Genomic DNA, 26,297 nt, shown 5'->3' with positions numbered 1-26,297 from the left:
GTTCTCCCCGTGCTGCGGGGGTTTCCTCCGTGTTCTCCGGTTTCCTCCCCCAGTCCAAACACATGCATGGTAGGCTGATTGGCGTGTCTAAAGTGTCCGTAGTGTATGAATGGGTGTGTGAGTGTGTATGTGATTGTGCCCTGCGATGGATTGGCACCCTGTCCAGGGTGTTCCCCGCCTCATGCCCCATGCTCCCTGGGATAGACTCCAGGTTCCCCGTGACCCTGAAAAGGATGAGCGGTATAGAAGATGGACGGATGGATGCACAAATTCACAAGTTTCAATTTAATACATCATAAATATTGTGATACATTTTGAGCAAAAGTGAGGAAATGCAGCCGGTGTGGCTCCTCAGTGTATCACCGTGTATTCAGATGCTTCTCCCGCTGCTCCCCTCTAGAATACACCGCTGGAGAGTCGGGTTTGCGTTGTGTAAAGCTTGGAAACAGTCGAAGGGTTACGTAATTTTAATCAAGAGCTATAAACTCATGCTCTCGGTTCTCATTTTCGAACTTGTGCATTCTTTTCTTTCCCCTCTCCCCCCCCATGTTCTTTCTTTTCTCCATGGACATCTTTACAGCTGCTCGGAGAGCCTGGAGTCGGATATTTATAGCTGTCCGGGGAAGTTTTCAACATGTTTTGTTAGAGAGAATTGAAATCCGAGTGTTTCATATTGTAGAATAACTTGTTGGTAAATACAGATTAAACAGGGTGGAATGGTACTTCATGTACTTCATGAGACATACATAAGCAATGAATACAAGAAACAAACATTTTTACATAATTTACATAGCTAGCTGAACACTGTCTTTTGTCAACTGTCTTAGAGAGTATTACTTAATGTGTGTGTGTGTGTGTGTGTGTGCAGGAGTCCTATCGGCAGGTTATGAAGATGAGGCAGAAGGACTTGTGGAAGAGGCTGATGGTGAAGTTCAGAGGAGAGGAGGGGCTTGATTATGGGGGCGTGGCCAGGTAGAGTACCTCTATATAGGCGGTCAGTCATCTGGCTGTTTAATGTTTTAAGCGGCAGTAAAAATAAAGGCCACATGATTCATACTGAATATCATCGAATATGTTTCTCCACTTCTGTGAGTAGTTTCACGAGTTCTATATTATATGTTTTGTGTTTGTGCAAATATTTGCGGATTACCATCTGAGCTTCTGTGTGATCTCTGCATTAGAGAATGGCTGTACTTGTTATCCCACGAGATGCTCAACCCGTACTACGGTCTGTTCCAGTACTCGCGTGATGACATCTACACACTTCAGATCAACCCCGATTCTGCAGTCAACCCAGTGAGTCTCTCGCACACACGACAAATGGAAATGTTGCAAAATAAAGACAGCGACTCACACTATACTGTAGTGAGTAGTATAGTAGGGGTATAACCCTGGGGTCCTGGCAAAAACCAAATCCGTGTGTGTGTGTGTGTGTGTGTGTGTGTGTGTGTGTGTGTGTGTGTGTGTGTGTAGGAGCACCTGTCCTATTTCCACTTTGTGGGCCGGATCATGGGCATGGCAGTGTTTCATGGCCATTACATCGATGGAGGCTTCACTCTGCCCTTCTACAAACAGTTACTGGGCAAATCCATCACACTCGACGACATGGAGGCCGTGGACCCAGACCTACACAACAGCCTCGTCTGGATCCTGTGAGTCCGATCAGATAAAACACGTTCACACTCGCACACTGTATAGATAAACACACAGGTCACTTTTTGCAGTCATCGTAAATAAACACTATTTACTAAAAAGTAGTATTTTTTGGAAGTATAACAATAGGATAACAGTATAGACAATACTGCATAAAGTGAACTTTACAGACAGTGAAATTTACAATATTTTCCTAAACAAATATTTTATATATATATGGTTTTTATTTTATATATATATATATATATATATATATATATATATATATATATATATATATATATATATATATATATATATATATATATATATATTTTATTGAGCATCTTTAACATCTTTCATATTAAATATGAAATGTCTTGTGTGTTTGTTTGGACAGGGAAAATGACACCACAGGTGTACTGGACCACACATTCTGTGTGGAGCACAGCGCTTACGGACAGATCATCCAGCACGAGCTTAAACCCAACGGCAAGAACATCCCCGTCACTGAGGAGACTAAGAAAGAGTATGTCAGGTAAGCCAGAGCAACCCCAACCAAATGAACGCATTTACTAAGAAGAGTGCATGTCACGGCACATGAACAACCAACGTCCTATATGTTCCCAAGTTAATGCCTGCTTTTACTCAGTTGTGTCCTCATGCCACTCTTCAGGGTGTACTTAAATACTGCGCTCTAATTCTTCTACATGAAGGGTACTGTACATCTGCTACAGCAGTACTTTGATCTAATTTGTAATAAATATTAACCCTTTACTGCATGGTGTCGTCATATGGCAACTATAAATTTCTCACATTTTTTGATGGGCAGTAATACAAAACTACTATTTTCCTATGTAACTGGAAAAAAGGTGGCTTTAACGTTGACATGTCAGTTGACCAGGAAGTACTATCTGCACTTCCTTTTATGCAATCACAAGGTATGGTGAAGGTTATCCTTTGAGCACACTCAAAATCTGTGGAATTTTTCAATATTGTGGCAAAACTACTTTTATTAAATAATTTAAATACTATTTAAGCTAACTTTTGTTGTTGTTGTCATTTAAACAAGTTTAAATATTTTGAGTATTCTGTTAAATGTCAACAACATGCCATAATGGAACTGTGGAATGCGCATTCACGAATTAAACCGGCCTACACAGCAAGAAAAAAAAAAAAAGAAAAAAAGACACTAGGCTTCTCGAACAGTATTATTTACAGAATACCTATTATTAATATGAACATTGTTTAGTAATATATTCACATTTTTTCACATTCAAAGCAAGAAAAACTTGTCGTGTCAAACAATTTGCTGTCGCACTTTAATTTCTCAATTTTAAAAGAGAAAGAATTCAAAATATACCTCACGTATAAAACCTGTTTGGATCTCTGTGTGTATTGTGAGGGAGTAAATGCAGCCACTGTAATCCCCTTTTACATGCCTACTAGGGGGCAAGAAAATGTAGTGATTGGAATTGTAATCTCATACTTTATTTATTTATTTATTTATTTATTTATTTATTTATTTTTAACTATGTTACTTTCCACTGTTTCCATGTGGCAACAATTTACCATCTACTGGGTTTTACATCTACCATCCCCCTTTTTTAAATAAAAAGAAAATCCATGGAAACATTTCTTTGATGTAAATGTAATAATTCATGCAGTAGAGGGTTAATATGTATATATCATTCCAAAGCCCAAGCCCCCCCCCCCCCAAAAAAAAGAAGAGATAAATAAATCTGCTCATACGGTGTTGTTTCAGTTCAATATTTATACTGGTCTCTTATTTGTAGACTGTATGTGAACTGGCGCTTCCTACACGGGATTGAAGCCCAGTTTCTGGCGCTGCAGAAAGGCTTCAACGAGGTCATACCACAGCACCTACTCAAGGCCTTCGACGAGAAGGAGCTGGAGGTACGCTGTGAAAAAACACGCACTCGGGGAGTGTAATCTCGTCATTTCTGTGTGCTGAGAGTTGCAGTGTGTTGTCTATCGCGCAGCTAATCGTGTGCGGTCTGGGGAAGATCGACATCCACGACTGGAGGGCAAATACGCGTCTGAAGCACTGCACGGCTGACAGCAACGTGGTGAAGTGGTTCTGGAATGCTGTGGAGTCGTTTGATGAGGAACGCAGAGCCAGACTCCTGCAGTTTGTCACCGGCTCATCGCGAGTGCCTCTGCAGGGCTTCAAGGCCTTACAGGGTCAGAGCATGAACACACAGACGCACGCACCCTTTTTTTTTTTTTTTTTTTTACATGATACTATTGCAGATTTGCATTTTAAAGCAAAGTGACCAAGTTCAAAAGTAGCAAGTGCATAAAAAAAAATATATATATATATATTACAATGAATCCGAATCAGAGAAAAATTCCAAATGATCTCTTATTTTGAGACACGACTAAAATGTCAGCCAAGTTCTCGGTGGAGAAACAATACACTGTGCATCATAGATTGACACAACAGTACATACAAAACTTACAAACAACAACACAGCCACCAATAAAATTTACAAGACCTCTAATAATCAAATCATTTCAAAGATACCTTATACATATATATATATATATATATATATATATATATATATATATATATATATATATATATATATATATATATATATATATATATATATATATATATATATATATATATATATAAAAAACAACAACTCTGATTTGAATATTATCATGCAATGCAGGCCGGTAAATTCTTCATTGCAGGCTTTTGTTTCCGTTGTTCTGGCCTAGAAAACTCTACCTCCAGCTCTAAAAGCATAACTTCGGCCCTTTTCCTTAAAAACTCGGACTCTCAAGGTGTACGCAGTTTTAACAGACGGGGTAGGGTCAGTTGGACGGGAAGTCTTGTCAGTGTTTTCAGGGCTGTACAAAATTACAAACCAGCTCTTTAAACAAAGGCATGTACTTGTTTAGGATTATTTATGTGTAACATGTAACAATCTTTAAAGCAGCAGACCAACATCAGTCTCATGTTTTCTCCATAAGTAAGTGTTCCCTATGACCGCGTCAGTAACAGTACCGAGGAATTCGCTAGTCATGACTGACAGCGCCTGCAAAGCATGTACCGTCATGAAGTGATGTCTCTTTCAATTTGAATAAAAATGCTGGGATTTTATATTTGGAATGATTCAAAATGAAATCTGAAGACGCCGCACGGTCTGCTAATGATGTGTAGAATAATCGGCAGTGATAATATTGTGCATGTTAGTCATCCCTGGTGTATTGCCCAGGTTACTAGCTACTCGTTACTAGACACACACACACACACCGCCTCAACTTACAGTCGTAATCATTATTGAGATATTTCTGATGATTTAAAATCACTAAGTAACTGCAGTAACTAAGTAACGTTTGCATTATTCCAGGAGGAATGCTGTTTGTACACTTCACAAGTGTTTTTATTTTATTTTATTGATTTGGCACCTGCTCTGATTTGTGTATGTATAGGTGCCGCCGGGCCCAGACAGTTCACCATCCAGCAAATTGATGCCAGCACCAACAACCTGCCTAAAGCCCACACATGGTAAATACACACACACACACACACACACACACACACACACACACACACACACACACACACACACACACACACACACACACACACACACACACACAGAGGTTTTGCTAGCACTGGGCCTCATCTCTCAATCTTTTACTAAAGTTGTGTGTAAATGTTTGTGTAAGCCAAACTGAACTAAACATTTCTGCTAGCGTTACAAACTGTTTTCAACACTCACGCGTATTTTTCCCATAAATCACCAGCCGCATGCATTTGGTGAAATCCACAAAACGCCATAAAACAGTTCGTACAGGATTATTGTTTGTGATTGTTGTGGCCAAAAAGGTTTGATTTCTGCTGCAGCTTTTTTTTTTTTTTTTTTAAATTTGCGATGCAACCTGGAGTGTTTTGTGCTTTTCTTGAGGGGAAAACTACTTGAACTGGTGAAATTACAATCGCATGAAATTGTTCTGCACTGTTCTGTTTTTGGCAGTGATGTTTGTTGGTAATTGAGACCTTTTAGCTGTACTCATGTTCGACGCACATGAATAGAAGGTGGCTTTAACCGAATACCCTGTTGGCACCTCGTCCAGGGTGCGTCCCCCGAGTTCTCTAGGATACCCCAAAGTGAATTATTTTACTATAGCATGTTGCAAAGTGGTGGGCGCACGGTGGCTTATTGGTTAGCACGTGCACCTCACACCTCCAGGGTCGGGGGTTCGATTCCCACCGTGGCCCTGTGTGTGTGGAGTTTGCGTGTTCTCGCCGTGCTGCGGGGGTTTCCTCCTGGTTCTCCGGTTTCCTCCCCCAGTCCAAAGACATGTATGGTAGTCTGATTGGCGTGTCTAAAGTGTCCGTAGTGTATGAATGGGTGTGTGAGTGTGTATGTGATTGTGCCCTGCGATGGATTGGCACCCTGTCCAGGGTGTACCCCGCCTCGTGACCCGTGCTCCCTGGGATAGGCTCCAGGTTCCCCGTGACCCTGAAAAGGATAAGCGGTATAGAAGATGGACGGATGTTGCAAAGTGCTTTATTCATTATACCACAGCGATCACATTTTTTTATTAAGTAAACAATGACGTCATGATTTAATTTATTGATTTTTCCTCGAATCAATTTATAGTTGCATTTAATGTCGGACTTTTCTGTGGTGGGAAACGTCGCGAGTGCCGACACCCGAGACTTCGGCCATGTGTTCAGTAAATAAATAAGGTGCTTCGCAACATCAAAAACGGGTTTTCTTTGTCAAAGAACGGCAGATTTTTTTTCCCCATTGATATTCATAGGAGTCGTTACTGTAGAAACGAGAATGTCTCCGACCAATCAGATTCGAGAAATCAATAGCGCTGCGGTACAAGTTGTGTCCACCGCCCTGTAGGAGGAGAATAGGCATGTTAATAACTGATGTATCGAGTGTATTTTTTTGCTTTGGCTAACACCACACATGTTTAAACAGATATTGCTTATGTGTTCTTAATTTCCTGCCTGCTCTTGTGTCCATAGTTTTAACCGCGTCGACATTCCTCCCTACGAGACCTACGACAAACTATATGACAAGTTGCTGACTGCCATCGAGGAGACCTGCGGCTTTGCGGTCGAATGAGGATGACCCCTCCCCCAAGACACACACACACACACACCCACACACACACACACAGAGCTGGAGAGTCCAACGTTGGTGTGTCACTGCAAGCTCAGAGATTATTACACGACAAATACAGCAGGAAGAGGGAACGAATGGAACCACATGGTTACACTTTGTTGTCACCCATCATGCTTTTTTTTTTTTCTTTTCTTGTTAATCCTTTATCTTCTCTCAGCTGCTATCACCAGATCTAGAAGTTATGTTTAGTCCAGAAGTCTCCTCTTGGCTTCAATGAATAAGGTGAGACTAGAAGTGAGAGAAAGTTTTGCCTCCCCTGTATAATATACATGGTCTGTAATGAAGGCAGGGTACCATTTTCACCTCAGTCATGGACGTCTTCCGGACAACAGCATCGCTCAGGCTCATTTCTGAAACCTCCTTTTGATTGTACCGAGAGACTTGTAGTGAAAGTAAGTAAATTACTGAACTATGCAGTCTTCTGACCATAGACGTGCGTATTCGAGCTGTGGATACTATGAGAGCCGTCACGCCAGCACCACGTACTCCCCCCTATTAATAAGTTCTCTTTTCAGTTCAAAATTTAAATGGGGGGAAAAAAAAATCTAGTTTCGTCCATAAATATACTGTGATGTGAGTAAACTGATCAAGTCTGGCCATCACACTGGAGTGGATGCGAGCGGAATACAAAATGTAAAAAAGAAAAGGGGGAGGGGAAAAAAAAAGTGGTTCACACATCACTACTTCAAATAATAAAGCCTAGCAAGCTAATGTACATGTACAGAAAAGATGAACTCTACACCCCTGTTTTAGTAACCGTGTAGATCGCTGCTGTTTGCAGAAAACAAGGGTTAGCTCGTTTAGCTGACGATTCGTTGAGGAATGTTTCTCTTCATAGACCCGCGTTTATTTTACAGCACAGCAGTATGAAGGAGGACCGGTATGATCACACACTGAATGACATCGCCAGCTACCTAGAGTTCTGATGTATGTGTCTGTGATTGTAACCATCCAGGATTTGGTTCATACCTAAACAAGTCATGCAGGAGTAAGTAAATAGGTTAAAAAAAAAAAAAAAAAAGCAATAACATTTACATGTATTTATTTGACCGATTTAGTCCTACAGCTTGGAAGGTTAAAGGTCATGTCCAGTGGCTCGATATGGGCGATATGACAAATATCACATCACGGTACTTGAGGACATTTTCTAGAATACACAACGTGTATCACGATATATAATTTAGCTACTAAACTGTCTGCAAAACAGTAAAATAAACAACAGACAATTAAACTGAGACGGACGATACTTTTCTTTAAGGTCTACAAAGACGGAGACGATCGAGTTTAAAAATAAATAAATAAATTACACCGAGTCATCGGCGTCCGTTCGGTACCGTCTAATTCGTAATTATTTAAAATGTAATAAATAAATAAATAAATAAAAATACGTCACCATACCAACGATATCTCAGAAAAGTGCGTCACATGATGATGATTTCGATAAATTGAATGGTTCAGAGCAGCCATTACAAACTGATTCAGGGGCAGGAATACCTACAAGAACTTTATCATATCGCAGATTAGACGATAGAGTGGTGTATGGAACCCTTTAGCTACAGAACCTATACTCAAAGTTTCTACAATACTTTGTGTAAACGTGGTTGGGCAGAGTTTAGTTTGTGGTGGCTCCCGAGTGGCACAACAGAAAATAGATGTGCTCAGATTGGATCTGCTCAGATTGGATCATGTAGAAAATGTCGAGGGTAAATATTACATCGTCACCCAGTTAAAAACATCTACCGGACGAATAAATGTAAACGCCCCGCATTTTTAGCACTGTTCGCATTATGATCGGAAACACTGATCCTAGATCAGCCATCAGAACGACCCCAGGAGGCCTCTCGAGCACTTTAGAAAGGAGGCGAGAAAAATGAACCGGAGCGGTGGTTTTACTTCATTCGAATCGTGTGGCCGATTTGTACGAGTACACATCCAGTATATCCACGACTTTTTTTTTTTATAAATGTGTGTGTTTTTATATCTTGCTATTTCAGGACTTCACCTCAGGTCATGTAGGATTGTTTTGTGTTCACTTTTATGAGACTGGATTTATTATTTTTTTTCTGGTTACGTTATTGAGGTTGGCCAGCCGTCTTCTGTGTTAACGAGATCTGACTGGTTGTCAGCATTGTTCACTCGTCAACCGTTAGCATTTTTGGTTAAAATACAGCGTCGATGAGAGCACTGTGAAAAACCAGAACGTGTTCCAAAGAGCAGTTGATCTAATATTTCCCCCCCGCTGTGTTTAATTTAGCTCAGTCAGTCAGTCAGTCAGCCGGGCGGTGTTTGGAGTCGTTCGACGTTTGCTTCTTCAGTGTTTGATTGATTCTGCAAATTGAAATGCCGAATCGTACCGAAACACTGCTGCTGTAATCAGAAAGACTGCCCTATAGGGCTCTTCTACACCTGTATACTGTAACGATTTATAATCTCAGTATCCAGTCACCCTGAAGAGAGTCTGGTTCTGCTCGAAAGTTTCCTCCTCATGTTGTCTCAGGGAGTTTTTCCTTGCCGCTGTTGTCTCCGGCTTGTTTGGATTTCCGTGCCGTCGCTTTCTGACCATGTCTGTCGTTGAACGTGCTATACAAATAAAACCGGACCGAATCATCGTAGCCGTAAGTAATGGACGTGGCTCAGATGCCCAGATCTTCACGTCTACTTCCGAGATCCTTGTCGAATAAACGAACGGGATCGGTTACAGATTTAGGTACACTGTCCATCATTTGCCTACAGTTCCCAGTTTGGTTGGTCGAATGATCAATAATAAATTCAAACTCCAGGGGGAAAAAAAAAGAAAAAAAAGTTTCTATTCTATTGTCCAAGTCCTCATAATGCTACGGCGTTCATCTTCACTGTCAAACATTTAAAAAATCCAATATATTTATAGACTACACGTTCTCACACTGTCCTGAATCACGCGTCTTGGATTTGGTCCGGATATTTATCGAAAAGACGTCGGATGCGCTAGACCGTCACTCGCTAGCTACATTAGTGCAAAACTAAAGAAGCAAACGTCAGACGACAAACATGTCTTCCCTGACTGACTACACTCGGGGAATATTTGGGTTTGTAAGTGTATATTTCACGGAAGCTTTGCTGTAGGTTAATGTATCATGTTTATAACATGCTTTTTAACATTTATATGACTATAGAGCTTATAACATTGCCCTTTTTTTTTTTCTTTCTTCCAAGCATCAATACCCCCAAGGTTCTATTTAGTCCATAGATGTGCTAAAAACCATAAGTATGCACATAAGGGTGCCTTATGAAGTATAAAAATATTTTATATACGCTGCGGAGTGCTTTGAAGAGGTTTCATAACGCATATAATAATTTGTGTGAGACTTTCAATAACCGACCATCTTCCATTTGTTCAGTGTTGTTGTTATTTAGAATTGTGTCATTATAATTAACACGATCGATCTCACGCCGAGTGTTCATACAGGTTGGACAACCTGCGCTCGCTCACCTCACAGCAGTTGCCTTTCTAGCATGTTCCACTTAACCTTTCCGTGTTTTGATGTGATGTTTGAAACAGTGTTTTGGCTTGGAGTGTGTGCACGCTTCGGTATGTACAGTACGTGTGTGTACAGTGTGTGTGCGTGTTTGTGTAAATAAGCTTGTCGCGTAGCTCATGTTTAATTTCATTTGTATTTATTGCTGCAGCTGTTCTGCGAGCTCATTATCTGTAATGTACATAAGAGGACATGCAGGGGGAACGTGTTCCCGCTGTACGCCTCTAAACACGAGCAATAAACTCCAAGCTGTTCGCGCCGGCGGCGTTTTGGTTTAACGGCACGGCTCACGTTGTGTTGATTTTATTAAACAGGTGTCGGTTTGTTCACGCCCTGAATGACTGACCATAAAGCTTTCCACCACAGTGCTGCTGAATTCGTGATTCTGAGAGGAATGTTCTACAGTGGTGCTTGAAAGTTTGTGAACCCTTTAGAATTTTCTAGATTTCAGCATAAATATGGCCTAAAAACATAGGTTGTGAACGTCTTGGGAGAGAGCTCTTTGCTTTTACCCATCATGAGATGTTTCTTCTGGGACACCTTGCTAACGAAAAGCCTTTTTATAGTCCATCAATTTACTAACCCAGCTGATATTAATTTACACAGACAGGAGGTATAGTTACTTAGGGATTTCAGCTGGTTCCTTCCCTTGGAGAACTGCTTTTTCTTAGTGTGTTCAATAATTTTTTTTTTCCTGTGTCATTCCACATAACTTTATTTATGGGCTTTAATGTTGTGAATTCTTTATAGGTGTGGATTTCTTAAGTTACTACTCATGTCAGGTGAAAATTTCATGTGAATAACCTCATTAGAAATCTATTTACTGAAAACAGCATTGACTAGTTCAATACTCATTTCCCCCCCACACTGTAACTCTAATGGTTATCCAGTCAATGTAGTTATGGTCTGCACAAATGTTTGCCTTCTGTAAAATGCACCTTTCTTTGGCCAAATTCAAAGAAGGCCTGGGATGCAGTCGGCATTCCGGTTCAGCTGAAAGGTGCTCACTGCGTTTGAGGTCAGGGCTCTCTGCAGGACACCAGAGCTCTTCCACTACAAACTTCACAACAGCTATTCATCCGGTTATGAGTATTTTAATAGACAGAAAACTGAAGACGTGTGAATGTCACACTCAAGGTGCCAATTTAAGCAGATTCTCTGAAATATATAATTGCCTCTACAATCATTCATGTAGCACTGAACGCAATAAAATAACAGATTTCTGAGTTCTTTTCCTCTTATATAAGCCCTGACTCTAGATGATTAACCATTGGTGTGCAATTTCATGCAAATACAGACTCCTCTTTATTTATTTATATTTTAATATATGCTTTAGCTGTCTAGCCAGTAATCACTACTCAAATTACTTCACAAGCCATCTGAATTTGTACACAATACTCTTTAAAAGTTTTTTTTAAATCTTGTCCTCTAGTCTCTTTTTATGGTCTCAGCACATTTTGGAAATCCTGTACACTGAAAATGTACATTGCTACTGTGAAATCCACACACACACACACACCTTAATCCAGACATGAATGTTACCACACAAGATCTATTAATTGAGTTCCAGAAGAAGCAAAGTGCACAGAGTAGAGGTGTAAGTGCAATATTTTTTTTTAAAATAAATACGAGTTGGTTAGGTGTTCATGGAAGAGGTGGGTCTTTAGCTGTTTTTTGAAGATGGTGAGAGATTCTGTGGTCCAGATTGAGGTTGGAAGTTCATTCCACCACTGAGGAACAGTTAGTGTGAAGGTTCTGGAAAGGGACCTTGTGCCGCGCTGAGTGGGAACTACTAAACTTCGGTCGCGGATTGCGTAAGGGAACGCAAGTCTTCAGGAGAGAGTTGAGGTAGGGGGATGCTGTACCAGACAAGGTCTTGTAGGTGAGCTTCAATTCAATTCAATTCAATTTTATTTGTATAGCGCTTTTTACAATAGACATTGTCTCAAAGCAGCTTTACAGAAATATCAACACGGTATGCAGATATTAAAAGGTGTGAATTTATCCCAACTGAGCGAGCCACTGAGTGGCGACGGTGGCAAGGAAAAACTCCCTAAGATGTTTTAAGAGGAAGAAACCTTGAGAGGAACCCGACTCAGAAGGGAACCCGTCCTCATCTGGGTAACAACGGATATTTTGAAAAAGTTCATTATGGATTTATATGAAGTCTGTATGGCGTTAGGAGCAGCCGTAGTCCCAGCAGTCTGGAATTAAAGAAGATTTGAGCTCCATCCAGAGGCAGAAAGGATCTGGATCTCTAGTATCTCCATAAATTCGTGTGGGGCTCGGCGAAAGGAGAGAGGGAGAAAGTAGAACAGAATCTAGTCAGGGTAGGCTTGAGTAAACAAATACGTTTTAAGCCTAGACTTAAACACTGAGACTGTGTCTGAGTCCCGAACACTAATAGGAAGACTGTTCCATAACTGTGGGGCTCTATAAGAGAAAGCTCTTCCCCCTGCTGTAGCCTTCACTATTCGAGGTACCGTCAGATAACCTGCATCTTTTGATCTAAGTAGGCGTGGAGGATCATATAAAACCAAAAGGTCGCTTAGATATTGTGGCACGAGACCATTTAGTGCTTTATAGGTTAATAAAAGTATTTTATAGTTAATGCGAGATTTTACTGGGAGCCAATGCAGTATTGATAATATCGGTGTGATATGGTCGTATCTTCTAGTTCTAGTTAGGACTCTAGCAGCTGCATTCTGGACTAATTGGAGCTTATTTATATTCCTGCTGGAACATCCAGACAGTATGGCATTACAGTAATCTAATCTAGAGGTGACGAATGCATGAACTAGTATTTCCGCATCATGTAGTGACAATATGTTTCTTATTTTAGAAATATTTCTGAGATGAAAGAAGGCTATCCTAGTAATATTATCTACATGAGCATCAAATGATAGGCTGGAGTCAATAATCACTCCAAGGTCTTTAACTGCTGCACATGGTGAAACAGAAAGACCATCCAGAGTAACCATGTGATCAGAAAGATTACTTCTAGCTACACGTGGGTCTAATAAAAGTATTTCTGTTTTATCAGAATTAAGTAGAAGGAAGTTAATTAACATCCAATGTCTAATGTCCTTTACACAATCCTCAACTTTACTAAGCTTCTGTCTGTCCTCTGGCTTCGCTGAAACATACAACTGTGTATCATCAGCATAACAGTGGAAGCTAATTCCATGTTTACGAATAATTTGACCTAGGGGTAGCATGGCCTTGAATTTGATGCAGGTAGCTACAGGAAGCCAGTGGAGGGAGATGAAGAGGGGTGTGACATGGGTTCTCTTGGGCTAGTTGAAGACGAGGCGCGCTGCAGCATTCTGAATCATCTAATGGGGTTTGATGGAGCTGGCTGGGAGGCCCAAAAGTAGTGAGTTGCAGTAGTCCAGTTTTGAGATAACAAGCGCCTGGAGTAGTATCCGTGTAGCCTGTTCGGTGAGATAGGGTCTGATTTTCTTGAAGTTATACAGGATGAACCTACAGGACCGTGCAGTTGTTGATGTGGTCTGTAAATGTCAAGCGGTCATCAATAAATCACCCCAAGGTTCCTGGACATCCTGGTTGGCATGAGTGTGGTTGAGCAGAGCTGCACAGTGAGGTTGTGGTTGATTGAGGGACAGGCTGGGATGACGAGGAGCTCAGATTTTGCCAGGCTGAGCTTAAGGAGGAGACGGATGGATCGTCAGGCTGGAATGACAAATAGAGATGGGTGTCATCAGCATAGCAATGATATGAGAAGCCATGAGACTCAATCACCTGCCCTAGAGATGTAGTGTAGATAGAAAAGAGCAGTGGACCCAGAACTGACCCCTGTGGAACACCAGTTGTGAGTTGCTGAGTTTCAAAAATACCTCCCCTCCATGATACCTTGAAGGATCTGTCAGAGAAATAGGATTCCACCCAGCGCAGAACCGTTCTAGTGATGCCCAGGCTGGAGACAGTTGACGGGAGGATCTGATGGTTCACAGTGTCGAAAGCAGCAGGCAGAGAGGTCGAGTAGGATGAGGACAGATGATCTAGACATTGCTCTTGCTTCTCGTAAGGCTTCAGTGACGGAAAGCAGAGCAGTCTCCGTGGAGTGGTTGCTCAGTGTCCAGGAGAAAGCTGGAGAGTTGATTCAAAACGGCTCTTTCAAGAGTTTTGGACAGAAAAGGGAGGAGGGAAACAGGTCTGTAGTTGTCAACTACAGCGGGGTTAAGTGATGGTTCTTTAAGCGGTGGGGTAACCCGGGCCTGTTTAAATGAGGTAGGGTGTGCGCCAGTAGAGAGGGATGTGTGGGAGAGACGGACTGAAGAAGGTATGTTAGTGTGTGTAAACAGGTAACAGCAAGAGGAATAATGGGCGAAAAGAAAAAGTATACTTAGCAGCACATGCGGCGTCCTTGCTCGGTGTCCTCGCGCAGGTAGACTCGCAGGTCTTTACACGACAAGGGCTGACGCGTCCGCCTCAGCGTTTCTTCATTATTAAATACTGCTGTGTTTCACAGCGGAGCACGCCTCTTTAATTAGCAAAACAAAGAGTAGTCACGTGAACGAGTGACTCCCGAGCGGAATTAGCTTTAATCTAGCAACGTGTAAACAGCTCGTAGCAACAGGAAGCACAGTTACAGCTTCGATCTGACAATCGGTGCTAAAACTAGTCTCAACTAAAACAACAACAACAACAACAACAACAACAACAAATCCATAAACACTTACCAGCTACTGTTTGCCTGGGCCAATAATCACTTCTGCTTATTTGTTCGTTTGTTTGACTTATTAAATATTCTGCAAACTCGGACAAATGTCGAATTTAGCCTGCTGGTTAGCTTTGGTTTCATTCCCCCTTTTCGACTGAATGCTAAAGCTAAATTAGCAAAGGTGTAGTACAATTTAAAGTGAACTCACCTTTCATTTGGGAAGCAAAAGCGGAATCTCTTCCTGTATGAGTCGTTGGTGACTCCAGCAAAAGCGGAATCTCTTACTAAAGTACAAACATTGACACTCTTGCATATGATCCCCGACACACCAGCTGGACGGCGGCCATTTTGTTGAGGTAATGAGTCACAGGTGTGTGCTGTGCTGATTGGTGGGCGGGGCCAGCATCCACGCAAAGACCAATTAGCACAGTTGGGGGCAGGGTCATGTGACATTTATGTGAATTTGATTGGATGTTTTTATTTTTTTTTGTACGTTTATTTGAGCAAGACTTCCAATATTAAACTGAAAAGAAAAGAAAAAAACCCACAAGTGACAGGGTGGTGATAAGTGCAGAAGTGGATTATTTTCTTATAACAGAACGTCTCAAAAGTGTTTTAATTCCTCTTATTACCACAGCAGTTGGCCAACATTTACTGTTTTTATTTATTAATGAGCAACATAGTGTGCTTTTTTTAAAAAAATTTTAACGGTTTATAGTTATGTTTAATGTAGTGGAACATCCACAAGACAAGTTAGTTCCTGTTGTCATTTATGTTATAATAACTATAAACTGTAGTTCCCTTACAGTCTCACATATTTCTCTCTCTGCAAATTACAGGCAGAAATACGCTGGTTGACATGTCATCCATTACAGACAGATTTATCCATCCATCCATCTTCTATACCGCTTATCCTTCCTGCAGGGTCACGGGGAACCTGGAGCCTATCCCAGGGAGCACGGGGCAGAAGGCAGGGTACACGCTGGACAGGGTGCCAATCCATCGCAGGGCACACTCATATACAGACAGATTTATTCCAGCATTAATTCAATATATCAGAATTCAAGTGGATTACATACAAGCTAACACTTGAACAAACAGGAAGATTACAGAAATTGATGTAATGACTTCTAGAAGCTTCTGTTTGGCCAATCGTCATAGTTAATTGGGAGTGCATCCGTGGACGTATTTAAGTTCCAACCTAGAGCCATTCCTGTTTCGCCTTACTCCTTGAGAGCATTTCCAAACGACCGAAGGTACCGCAAGCATCTGTATGTAAATATAAAACTCTCAGGACCACACAGACACTGCATTATATAGGAAAGACTCGCAAATGAACTCCCAGGGATGAACGAAATTTAGTCTGAAAGAAAAACAAGCCAGATTTAAACTGTTTGGCCATGATGATCAGTGCTAGTTAAAGAGGAAAACCGGTGAGGATTTAATTTGAAGAACAAAATCCCAACTGTGTAACATGGTGTTGTACCTCCAAAGTTGTAACAAATCGGTTAACGGAGTGGCCATCACAAAGCCCCGACCTGAATCCAAGAGAAAAATCGGTGGCACGAAATACAAAAGCATGTCCGAGCAAGGAGGCCCACAAACCTGACCAAGTTACAGCAGTTCTTCCAGGAGGAACGAATTCCAAAACACTCCAGCAAAGTACTGTGAGAAGCTTGTGGAAGGCTATGCCAAGAGTTTTATTCAAGTTAAGCAATTAAAAGGCAATGCCACGAGGCAGTTCTAAGAAAGCGTCCGTAAACTTTTGGCCCGCTGAACTAAATTCAAGTGACCTCTTATGGAAGGAAATAACACAGGACGTACCACATTAAATGTGTTGGAGTTGTGAAAATTTGACATATGCAGATATGTCAGACCTTTCTCATTGTCATGTTGCTTTACTGATTTAATTCCTTTTAAATGATGGCTATGATATTTTTGTTTACTACCGAGAAAAATATGCAAATGCCAGCATTAAACTGCTGTAAAATATACATTGCCCCTGTTTATTATACAAGTGGGCATGACATAATGAGCCCTCCATTTTGCAATACACGGTAAGGAAGCATGTAAATGAACGCAATGAGCAAAATCGGTTTGTGCAATTTAATAAATATTTAACTTATGACAGGTTTCACACACTTAGGAAGACCAATGCGGCAACGAGAAATGAAAAAATAAAAATAATTCCAAAGATTTGCAGATCATTATTAACAGCCACGTAATAATCGCGAGGTCCACGTCGGGGTGGAAAGGTGCAGAATCGCCTTTTTTCTTTTCTTTTCTAGCAACACCACAAGGAAGGAAAAAAAAAGAGAATAAAAACAGGTTCATTTAGACTTGCATCAGCAGTTTAGCGATGGAGGAAGACTCTTGTGTTAGCAGCAAGTAAAAGGTTCAGTGTGTTTGAGGCGGAGGTCTCGTCGTACGCGTTACTCCGCACGCTGATCCAGAACCGTTCTCCAAGACGTCCAACGATTTTAGTGTCCACATGAACGTGTTTTCTTTGAATAAATATGCCTCACAAGCTACATGGAGCTGATCTGATTTACAGTTTCACAATAGAAAACGTCATTTCGCATTAAACAGTACAGTAACCCTGTGTTTACACAAGCAAGGGCAAGACACGGACACCGCCGTCGCTCGTGTGCGTGCCCTGACCGGATGTTTTTAAGTCGCAATAAGAAACGATAGCAGCTAAACGGTTATTTTAGTTTAAAATCTGTTTGAATGTTAAGAATAAAAACCCAGCAAAATAAGATAATCGTTATAAATCAATCCAACACTGTAGAATGGGAACTGAACACAGACAGGATGTGTTGTTGTGAGAGTAGATAATTAGAGGAGGAGTCTCAGACCTCAGGATTGGCACGGGGAACTTTGACACGCTTTGGTGCGTCACAGGTAAACAAAGAAAAACTTTGAACTTGTGAACGTCATGCTTTTGGTTTCGCCTGCTCGTATAAACGATGTAGAAGATTATCAGCCTGTTAGAACTAAATTATTTACAAAGCACATAGTTGCACAACATGCCACTGTAATCATGGATATAGGAGTGGAATGGTGTGTTTCTAAAAGAAAAAAAAAAAACAAAAAAAAAAAACACAAGGATTCAAAGTATGAAGCATAATGTTCTGTTTGAATCACAATCACAGTTTCCGGCATACAAGAGTGGAAAGAAAATATATAAACATTTAAATAAATTAAAAAACAAGGCTTCGGCTAAGGCATTTAGGCATTTTTTCTGTATATTGCAACGTAGTACTTACTTTATATATACAGTTCCCTCCACTAATATTGGCACCCTTGGTAAATATGAGCAAAGAAGGCTGTGGGAAATTGTCTTTATTGTTGAACCTTTTGATCTTTTGTTTCAAAAGAATCACAAAAATACTCTGCTCTCATGGATATCAAACAATTTCAAACAGGTTTATAAAGTAATGAATGGTTAAATAGAGGTGTGCAGCAATTATTAACTATGAATTCATATGAGGAAAATATATTCGAAGTATATCCGCATTGATATTTTCATTTTTTTTTTTAATACACCTGGGTGACTAGGAACGGGAAATTGTTTAACCATGACTTCCTGTTCCACAGGGGTATAAATATGAGGTAACACACAGGCCAAATTCCCTTAGTCATTCATAACAATGGGTAAGAGCGAGGAATGTAGCTGTGATGGGCGGCAAAAAGTTGTTGAGCTTCACAAAGTGGGGCGTGGCTATAAGAAAATAGCACAAGCATTGAAAATGCCCATTTCCACCATCAGGGCATTAATTAAGAAGTTCCAGTCAACTGGAAATGTTATGAATCAAGCTGGAATTGGACGTGTGTCTATATCGTCTCAGCTCACTGTGAAGAGGATGGTTCGAGTGGCCAAAATATCTCCAAATATCACAGCGGGAGAATTGCAGAAGTCAGTTGCATCTCGGGGTCAGAAAGTCTCCAAAACTACAATCTGAAGTCACCGACATCACCACAAGCTGTTTGGAAGGGTTTCAATAAAAAAGCCTCTACTCTCATCCAAAAACAAACTCGAGCGTCTTCAGTTTGCCAGACACTACTGGAACTTCAAATGGGATCGGGTTCTATAGTCAGGGTTAGGGTTAGAGCTTTTTGGTAATGAACACCAGAGGTGGTTTTGGCACACAGAGAGGTAGCCATATGGAAAATTACCTCATGCCCACGGTTAAATATGGTGGTGGCTCTTTAATGTTTTGGGGCTGTTTTTCTGCCAGAGGACCTGGATATTTTATTAGAATACATAAGATAAATAAATGAAACCCTGACTGCTTCTGCCAGAAAGCTTAAAATGGGCCGTGGTTGGATCTTCCAGCAGGACAATGATCCAAAACATACATCAAAATCAACACAAAAATGGTTTACTGACCACAAAATGAAGGTCCTGCCATGACCATCCCAGTCCCCTGACCTGAACCCCATAGAAGACCTGTGTGGTGAACTGAAGAGGAGAGTCCACCAGCATGGACCTCGAAATGTGAAGGATCTGGAGAGATTCTGTATGGAGGAACGCGCTCAGATCCCTCGCCATGTATTCTCCAACCTCATCAGGCATTATAGGGAACGACTCAGAGCTGTTATCTTGGCAAAGCGAGGTAGCACAAAGTATTGACTAAAAGGGTGCCACTAATTGTTGCTCACCTATATTGAACAGAAATATTTTTCTTTTGATAAACCTCTGTTTGGAATTGTTTGATATCCATGAGAGCAGAGTATTTTTGTGAATTTTTTAGATAAAAGATCAAAAGGTTAAACAATAAAGATAATTTTTCACAGCCTTCTACCTACCAAGTGTGCCAATATTAGTGGAGGACACTGTATAATATTATATATATTAGTCTATACAGGATTTCACAGTTCTGTTTTTTTTTTTTAGTTACTTTTTTAAAAATTCGCAATGTAATTTGTGGGGTTTCTGTGCTTTTCTGTGAAAAACTACATGAATTGGAGACTGCAGTTGCACGAAGTTGTTCTGCACGGTTTTTAGCTGTGATGTTTATTGGTAAACGAGAGCTTTTAGCTGTACTCGTGCTCGACGCACGCGAATCGAAGGGGGCTTCGGCTGAATGCGCGTCGCGATGATGTCACATGGCGCGTCATCATGCGGTCACATGATGCGTCTTGGCCAAAATCTGCGAGAAATCTTGCGTGATTTTGAAAAATCGCAAGCTCCTTTGAATATGGAGTTTCCTTGATGTTGCATTAATTTCTGCGATCGCAAAACCCTGGAGGGACACATGACACATACATACCACTTTTTTTTTTCTTTTTTTAAATATAAAATTTGTTGCATATTGGGAAATGTAAATCTTATAGATTCCACATATTGTATATTCTATATATATATATCGTCCCCTAATTTGTGCATCAAATATTGCAATAAAATACATCAAATTACAAATGCCTTGATACATTTATAAATCCAAGCTGCGGCATGGACCTTAAAATTCCTCCGTTTCCTTGTTAAAGGATTTATTTTGGTAGACGTTAAATAAAGTGATGGGTGAAAATGTACACTGTCTGAACTAAATATAGTGATGCATGCTCTGATCATCAAAACATCTTTAAGGAAACTGATCGGTTTTTGCCATTTGTCCCTACACGAGGCTCCTCTACTCAGCTTTTACAGGATGCGTCATGTAGAAATGTGCTCATCAGAAGCCCTTGTGCAATAATCCAGCCCGGTGTCAGAGAGTGGAGGTTGAGAGCGGTCCCTAGGCGGCGAGTTTCCCCCCGTAACAGACTCCTCACTGGCAGGCGGTCAGCATGTGTAGCTCGTGCCGTACTGGAAGGAGGCCATCTGCACTTTCCTGCGCAGCCGGTCCACTTCCAGCTCGCGGAAGTAGTCTTCCTCATCGTCCTTTATGATGAGCTTCTGCAACTCGCTGATCTCTCGCTCCATCTTGCTCCTCAACTCACGTTTCATCTTGTGCAGAGCCTGGAAGCGGAAACAGGATGGCGAATGTAAGGTGCGACGATTTATATGGCGAAAATATTCATACCCAGGACATTTCTTCGCGTGTGTACATTTTATTTTATACTTCTATATTTATATAGAGCGCTACAGTTCTCATCTAGCATGCCGGTTTGAGTATGCAAGCTGACTTACTAACATGGACTTTGTGGCTTTCACTTGAGTCTTTCCTTCCACTACGTATGCTCCCATGTACAATTTATTTAAAAAAAGTGAACCAGTTTCAACGCACCACTTTTTATGCACTGCTGCAATCAACATCAAGCGCCTACTGCCTAGTCAACTATATCCCTTACAAAATCCCATCGCAAATGGACACTGAGCGCACATTAGAGATACATAAAAGTGCAAGGTGTGAAAGGCCGAACCGCCGAAGAACTCCGGTGAACGTACACGCTTTTTGGTTTTGAACATATGCTGCCTTTGATCTGCTGCTGGAGGGTACACATTAATCGCAAATGACTTACACACACAATTACTCTGTACATTACTGTATAAATGTCTTCATGTTAGGCGACAGCTGAGCGTTTAGGACCTTGATGAAAGAAGTATTTAGGGAAATGAAGTTTGCTGAATGGAAAAAAAAATAAAATATATAGGACGCGTTATTGTAATATTCTGAAATCATAACCATGCCGTGAGGCTGATAAAAATAATGTCGAACGTATCCTGTCCATACCTCCCATCACCAGAGGTGAAAGAGTAAACGAAGCAACTTGTCAAGTGCTTGACATTAACACAGTAAAAGATCGATATAAGTGATAATAAATGATGTCATATTGTCCATCATGGAAATGTTCACAATATGATTTTTTATTTTTTTTTAATATCGCCCCCCGTTACAAGCAGCCGTGTGACGTATCTGGACGGAAGAGGGTATTCGGGAACGCTGGTGAGCTTTCTTACTCAAAAGATGTCCGTTTTCTCAATCGCTGATGACCAACCACGCAGGTCTAGCTGTTTTTTTTTGTTTTTTTTAAATAGACGTCTCAAGCCGAACACGTGCTGGGTATTGGTATTGATGACGGGTTTTAAGCGAATCATAACTCACCTTTTCCTGGGCTTTCTTCCGCACCTGGTTCTCCTGACGCTCCAGGGCGAGTCTTTCAGCCAGCATGGAAAACTAAACGGGCAGAGAAGAAAAAAATATTTGAGAAACGATTGAGATAAGGAGGGCAAATGTTACACGAGAGTCAAATTCATTCGAATTTCTTGCTTTGTTCCATTTTATATTTATATAATGCCTTGCCCACACTCAAGGTCACTTTACAAATCAATACAAATGCCAGCATTTGAAAAGCTGTAGCTGTAAGCTCACTTCACCATGGTTTTTAAAGGTCGGCTTTAATTTTCATCAAACGATATTGCTGTGGTTTTCAGTCAACTAAATCTACACCGAGGCTACATCCACGTTAATCCGGATAGATCTGGAAACTACGTTTTCATTTTCAGTTTATTAAAAAAAAAAAAAAAATTGCAGTCTGAAGGTTGTACAAAGTGGCGTTAATCTTTAACGAGGCTATCGAACTGGACAGCAGGCACATCAACTGCGGGACGGCGTCGTCCACCGTCTTGTTTGTTTTGAGCCGGGTGGGTCGCACGACTGAAAACACGTCGTGGTTTCGCGAATATCTCCGTTTTCTAAGGTCCAAAAAGGGCGTTTTCAAATTTTTTTCATTTGGGAGAGCGTTTTCGAAAAAGCTCTGGACAGAAACGGCGTGTCAGTGTGGAGAGAAGGCCAAAACGCAGAGAAAGAGAGGCGCTTTCAAACTGATCTGGATTAACGTGGACGTTAACTCTAAAGCCTGAAACGCTAAAGGACTAAAACATAACTAAAATGACTATTTGTTTCTTGTCAAAAGGCGGAAACTTGAACTAAAACCAAATGAGCTGCCGGTATTAGCGACTGTTCTGAGGATTGTCCACTCACACATGTGATCTGCTCGGCGGTGGGCGTATCGGCGGTGGCACTGATTGACAGATTGAAGTGACGGAGTACAGAGGTCAGTTACCAACCCAACCGGCGTGAAGGCAAACTGTTATGAGACATGAAAACAAGTTTCTACCTGGTCCTTGTAGTAGTTCTCCATGGCCTCAATCTCATCTTTGTGTTTGCGTGCGTGCTCCTGACGCTGTTCTTTAGCGTACGCGCGCTGTTCCCTCAGACGGGCCTTCTGCAGCTCCAGACCCTCTTCAAACACCTGCTGAAACATCTGCGTGCACACGCAGAGACGCAAAGCGACACATCAGACCTTCTCCCAATGCCCAAAGTACCCGACCTCTCACCGGATAACTGGAGATGAACAGATTTCCATCGTACACGAGGTTAAAGCCGCTCGTGCTCGGAACCAACAGGAGCTAGCGGTATGTGGGCGCTTGTCTAGCGGCACTGTTTGCTGTCGGTTGTGTGATGCGTCACGCACAGCCGATGTATAAAACCATTTTTTTTCCTAGATTTTTGGGCCATTAAAAACAACATTCGAAAATACGACTGCTTAAACAAAGCAATTATCCTTCATCCGGATGTTAGCCCGATCACGTGACGCGAACAGAGAATGAGAGTTTTAAGACGTGGATAAGCATGCCTGCTCGATGGAGTCAGTACTCAGTAAATTAGACATAAGGAAGTGCTGAGTTTGGGATTTCTGTTCCTCATATCCTCCCGACTGAGAGTGCCGAACGGAGGGAGACATAGCTGAAGTGTGACTCACCCTCTCCTCTCGCGTGCGGGCTCGGAGGAGCCGGGCACGCAGCTGCACATGGTAATCGCTGTGGTATTTGCGGGCGCGGGCCACCTGCTGCCTCTGGTCCCGCAGTTTATTCTGCGCAGACTTCTGCTGCTGGATTCTTTCTCTGAAATCCTTCTGTGAAAGACAGAGAGAGAGAGAGAGAGAGACGGAGATCAAGTTAGATGCAGAAAAAAAACCCCCAAAAAAAACAGTTCCTTTCTTTCTTTAAAGCACCGTTTAACTCAAAACGTGTTTTTTTGTTTGTTCCAATGACACAGCAATTGTAGCTGCTTCACAAGGACACTAAAATTGTGTTTGTGTGTGTGTGTGTGTGCTCACCAGGCGATGATTGTGCTCCTGCTCTTTGCGGATGATATCCACGAGCAGGTCGTGCCTCTTCTGGGCCTCCTCTACCTGTTATAAAAAAAAGAAACTGTGAGCATGTCTAATACACTGAACACATCGGCAGGAAGCTTTAAAATCGAACACAGTTCTGTGAACGACATAACGTAGTACAAGATCACAAAATTAAGACGTTTTGACAATAACTAAGGAATAAAACTCTTAAGGGTCTGCTGTTATAGGGAAATAATCAGCGAGGGGGGTATTGGTGTATGGCAGTGGTTCTCAACATTGGGGGGGGGGGGGGTCAGAAGGGGGTGCAAATTGTTTTCAAGAATAAAACAGAACAGACAGGGCATCAATTGTGTACTCGGTGTATTTTATTGCTTTTCAAATAGAATGTACATAAATGAAAAACTCCACATTCTCTCTCCTTCTGCATTTTCTTTTTGCTGAGGGGAGGCGGAGCTTCGCCTGACTTTTACCTAGCGGTCAGTGCAGACCTGTGTTACCAATTTTCAGACCCCTTTAGTTAAAGGTTGAGAACCTCTGGTGTATGGGATCATTGTCCAATAACGTCAAATCTAGAAAAACTTTCTCTCTCGTGACCATCTGTACCATGCGTCAACAATTCATTTACACGTTTTCGTTTATTACCGAATGTCACGTCGGAGGTTGAATGTCGAGGAACATCCACGGCACGACTCGGTTCGTATTACGACCGAGGTCACAGCAGCTAGGAACAGTCGCTGACGTTGCTAATAAAGCGGAAAGGAGTTTTCCAGGGCGGAACGCTGGAACTGGAGACTCCTTCCATGAAGGAGTCTTTTTATTTGTTTACCGTTGAGCGTACATTATATAGAACATGCACCGTATGCAAGTCCCTGTGAATGAACTCTTACTGTAGAAATTATTATAGAAAACGTAACATTAGAAAGTGCACATTAGTACAAATCTGTGATCTGAATTACAGCTGGCACGACTGTCAGAGCTGCTGTTAAGGCAGGGCGATATATCGATATAATGTCGATATCGTGATACATGATCGCGCGATACGCTTTTCTGAGATATCGTTGGTACGGTGATGTTTTTTTGTTTGTTTAAACAGTACTGAATGGACGCTGCTGATTTGATGTCTTTTTTTTTTTTACCTAATCTTCTTGGTCTTTGTAAATATTAAAGTATCGTCTAACTTAAAAAAATATATACTGTTTTGCAGCCAGTTTGTTAGCTAAACTGTATATCGTGATACCGTAGAAATGTCCTCAAGTATCGTGATGTGAAATTTTCTAATCGCCCGGCCCTAGCCGCTGCCATACGATATTAAATCGACACCTTCTGACCAGTAAGATTCGAGAACACAACCACGATGGGTGTAACGATCAGATAATCCATTCTTATCATATTTCACAGTGACTATAAAGGATCGAATCCACCGAGTGTGTGCGCAGTTCCGTGGCCGAGTTTGCGCGCGTGCTTTTCGTGGTTGTTCTCACCTGATGGGTGTGTTTGCGTGTGTGTTTGTGCTGGTTGGCCAGAGCACTGAGCTGGTCGACCTGCCGGAGCTGCTGCTTCCACATGCGGGACATAGTGTGAGGAGAGAACTGCAGAGGAGGGAAGTCGTCCAACAGAGCTGGCAACAAGTCGTTCTCCTTCACCCGTACTACACACAAAATCGTTTTGCTCATTTATTTGGAATCATTTTATTGAATAAACCATCAATACAGGTGTATTGGTTTACCTTTTTAACAGATGTCGGTTAATACACGAGCTAACTTGACCAAATTCCTTTATTGTTTAATAATTCGGAAGTTTAGGCATTGTCGAGGAGAGAGAGAGACTAGTTCGAGTTGACAGGAGAGCGTGGTCCGTTGGCGTGGGAGGGTTTTAAATGACCATTTTGGCCTCGAGTCACGGCACTTGCGCCGATCAGCGCAGTGCAAATTCGTTTGAGTCAACAGTTCCTAGAACAGATGGCACACGGGGCTAGGAGAATATTTGAAACTATTTTAATAGTCCTAAAATTCTTAACGGAATTGACGAAGCCCTTGAAAGAAGTAGACATAACACTAATAAAAAAAATTAATAAAAATGATAGACACACAGCAGAAAATGGTTTTGTGAGCATAAAAAAAACTCTTCAGACTTCAGAGGTCTCAGTGAAGTGTATTCATATTCAGATTGTTTATCTTTAAAGAGCAGGGACAT

At 41.4% G+C, this 26,297-nt stretch overlaps 2 protein-coding genes and 1 long non-coding RNA gene across 5 annotated transcripts in view; 1 reads left to right on the top strand and 2 right to left on the bottom strand.

The window, feature by feature from the left end:
* The window catches only part of LOC108273115 (E3 ubiquitin-protein ligase SMURF2), an 87,143-nt gene extending 76,529 nt beyond the window's left edge, over window positions 1–10,614 (top strand). Inside the window, exons 13-20 of the mRNA XM_047158865.2 lie at window positions 869–972; window positions 1,182–1,296; window positions 1,474–1,652; window positions 2,033–2,170; window positions 3,429–3,549; window positions 3,636–3,837; window positions 5,104–5,179; window positions 6,662–10,614. Of these exons, the coding sequence (XP_047014821.2) occupies window positions 869–972; window positions 1,182–1,296; window positions 1,474–1,652; window positions 2,033–2,170; window positions 3,429–3,549; window positions 3,636–3,837; window positions 5,104–5,179; window positions 6,662–6,761 (1,035 nt within the window). The 3' untranslated portion in view covers window positions 6,762–10,614. The remainder of the gene's footprint in view (window positions 1–868; window positions 973–1,181; window positions 1,297–1,473; window positions 1,653–2,032; window positions 2,171–3,428; window positions 3,550–3,635; window positions 3,838–5,103; window positions 5,180–6,661) is intronic.
* A 1,254-nt stretch (window positions 10,615–11,868) lies between these two features.
* On the bottom strand, window positions 11,869–15,389 carry LOC128634083 (uncharacterized). Its single transcript, XR_008397273.1, has 2 exons — window positions 15,229–15,389; window positions 11,869–14,840 (listed from the first exon to the last, which is right to left on the bottom strand). It is a non-coding gene; the product is annotated as an uncharacterized LOC128634083 (long non-coding RNA).
* Window positions 15,390–17,112: 1,723 nt separating this feature from the next.
* LOC108273113 (centrosomal protein of 95 kDa) overlaps window positions 17,113–26,297 on the bottom strand; it is a 32,480-nt gene continuing 23,295 nt past the window's right edge. For all 3 annotated transcript variants that reach the window (XM_053684150.1, XM_017482141.3, XM_017482142.3), the window contains 6 exons: window positions 25,586–25,752; window positions 24,087–24,161; window positions 23,730–23,882; window positions 23,085–23,231; window positions 22,070–22,141; window positions 17,113–20,982 (listed from right to left, as the gene is read on the bottom strand). In XM_053684150.1, the coding sequence (XP_053540125.1) occupies window positions 20,806–20,982; window positions 22,070–22,141; window positions 23,085–23,231; window positions 23,730–23,882; window positions 24,087–24,161; window positions 25,586–25,752 (791 nt within the window). In that variant the 3' untranslated portion in view covers window positions 17,113–20,805. The remainder of the gene's footprint in view (window positions 20,983–22,069; window positions 22,142–23,084; window positions 23,232–23,729; window positions 23,883–24,086; window positions 24,162–25,585; window positions 25,753–26,297) is intronic.

This window comes from Ictalurus punctatus, chromosome 12 (genome assembly GCF_001660625.3).
Source record: "Ictalurus punctatus breed USDA103 chromosome 12, Coco_2.0, whole genome shotgun sequence".
Taxonomy (NCBI): domain Eukaryota; kingdom Metazoa; phylum Chordata; class Actinopteri; order Siluriformes; family Ictaluridae; genus Ictalurus; species Ictalurus punctatus.
The sequence above is the reverse complement of the archived record's forward strand: the minus strand, read 5'-3'. Positions and strand labels throughout refer to the sequence as shown.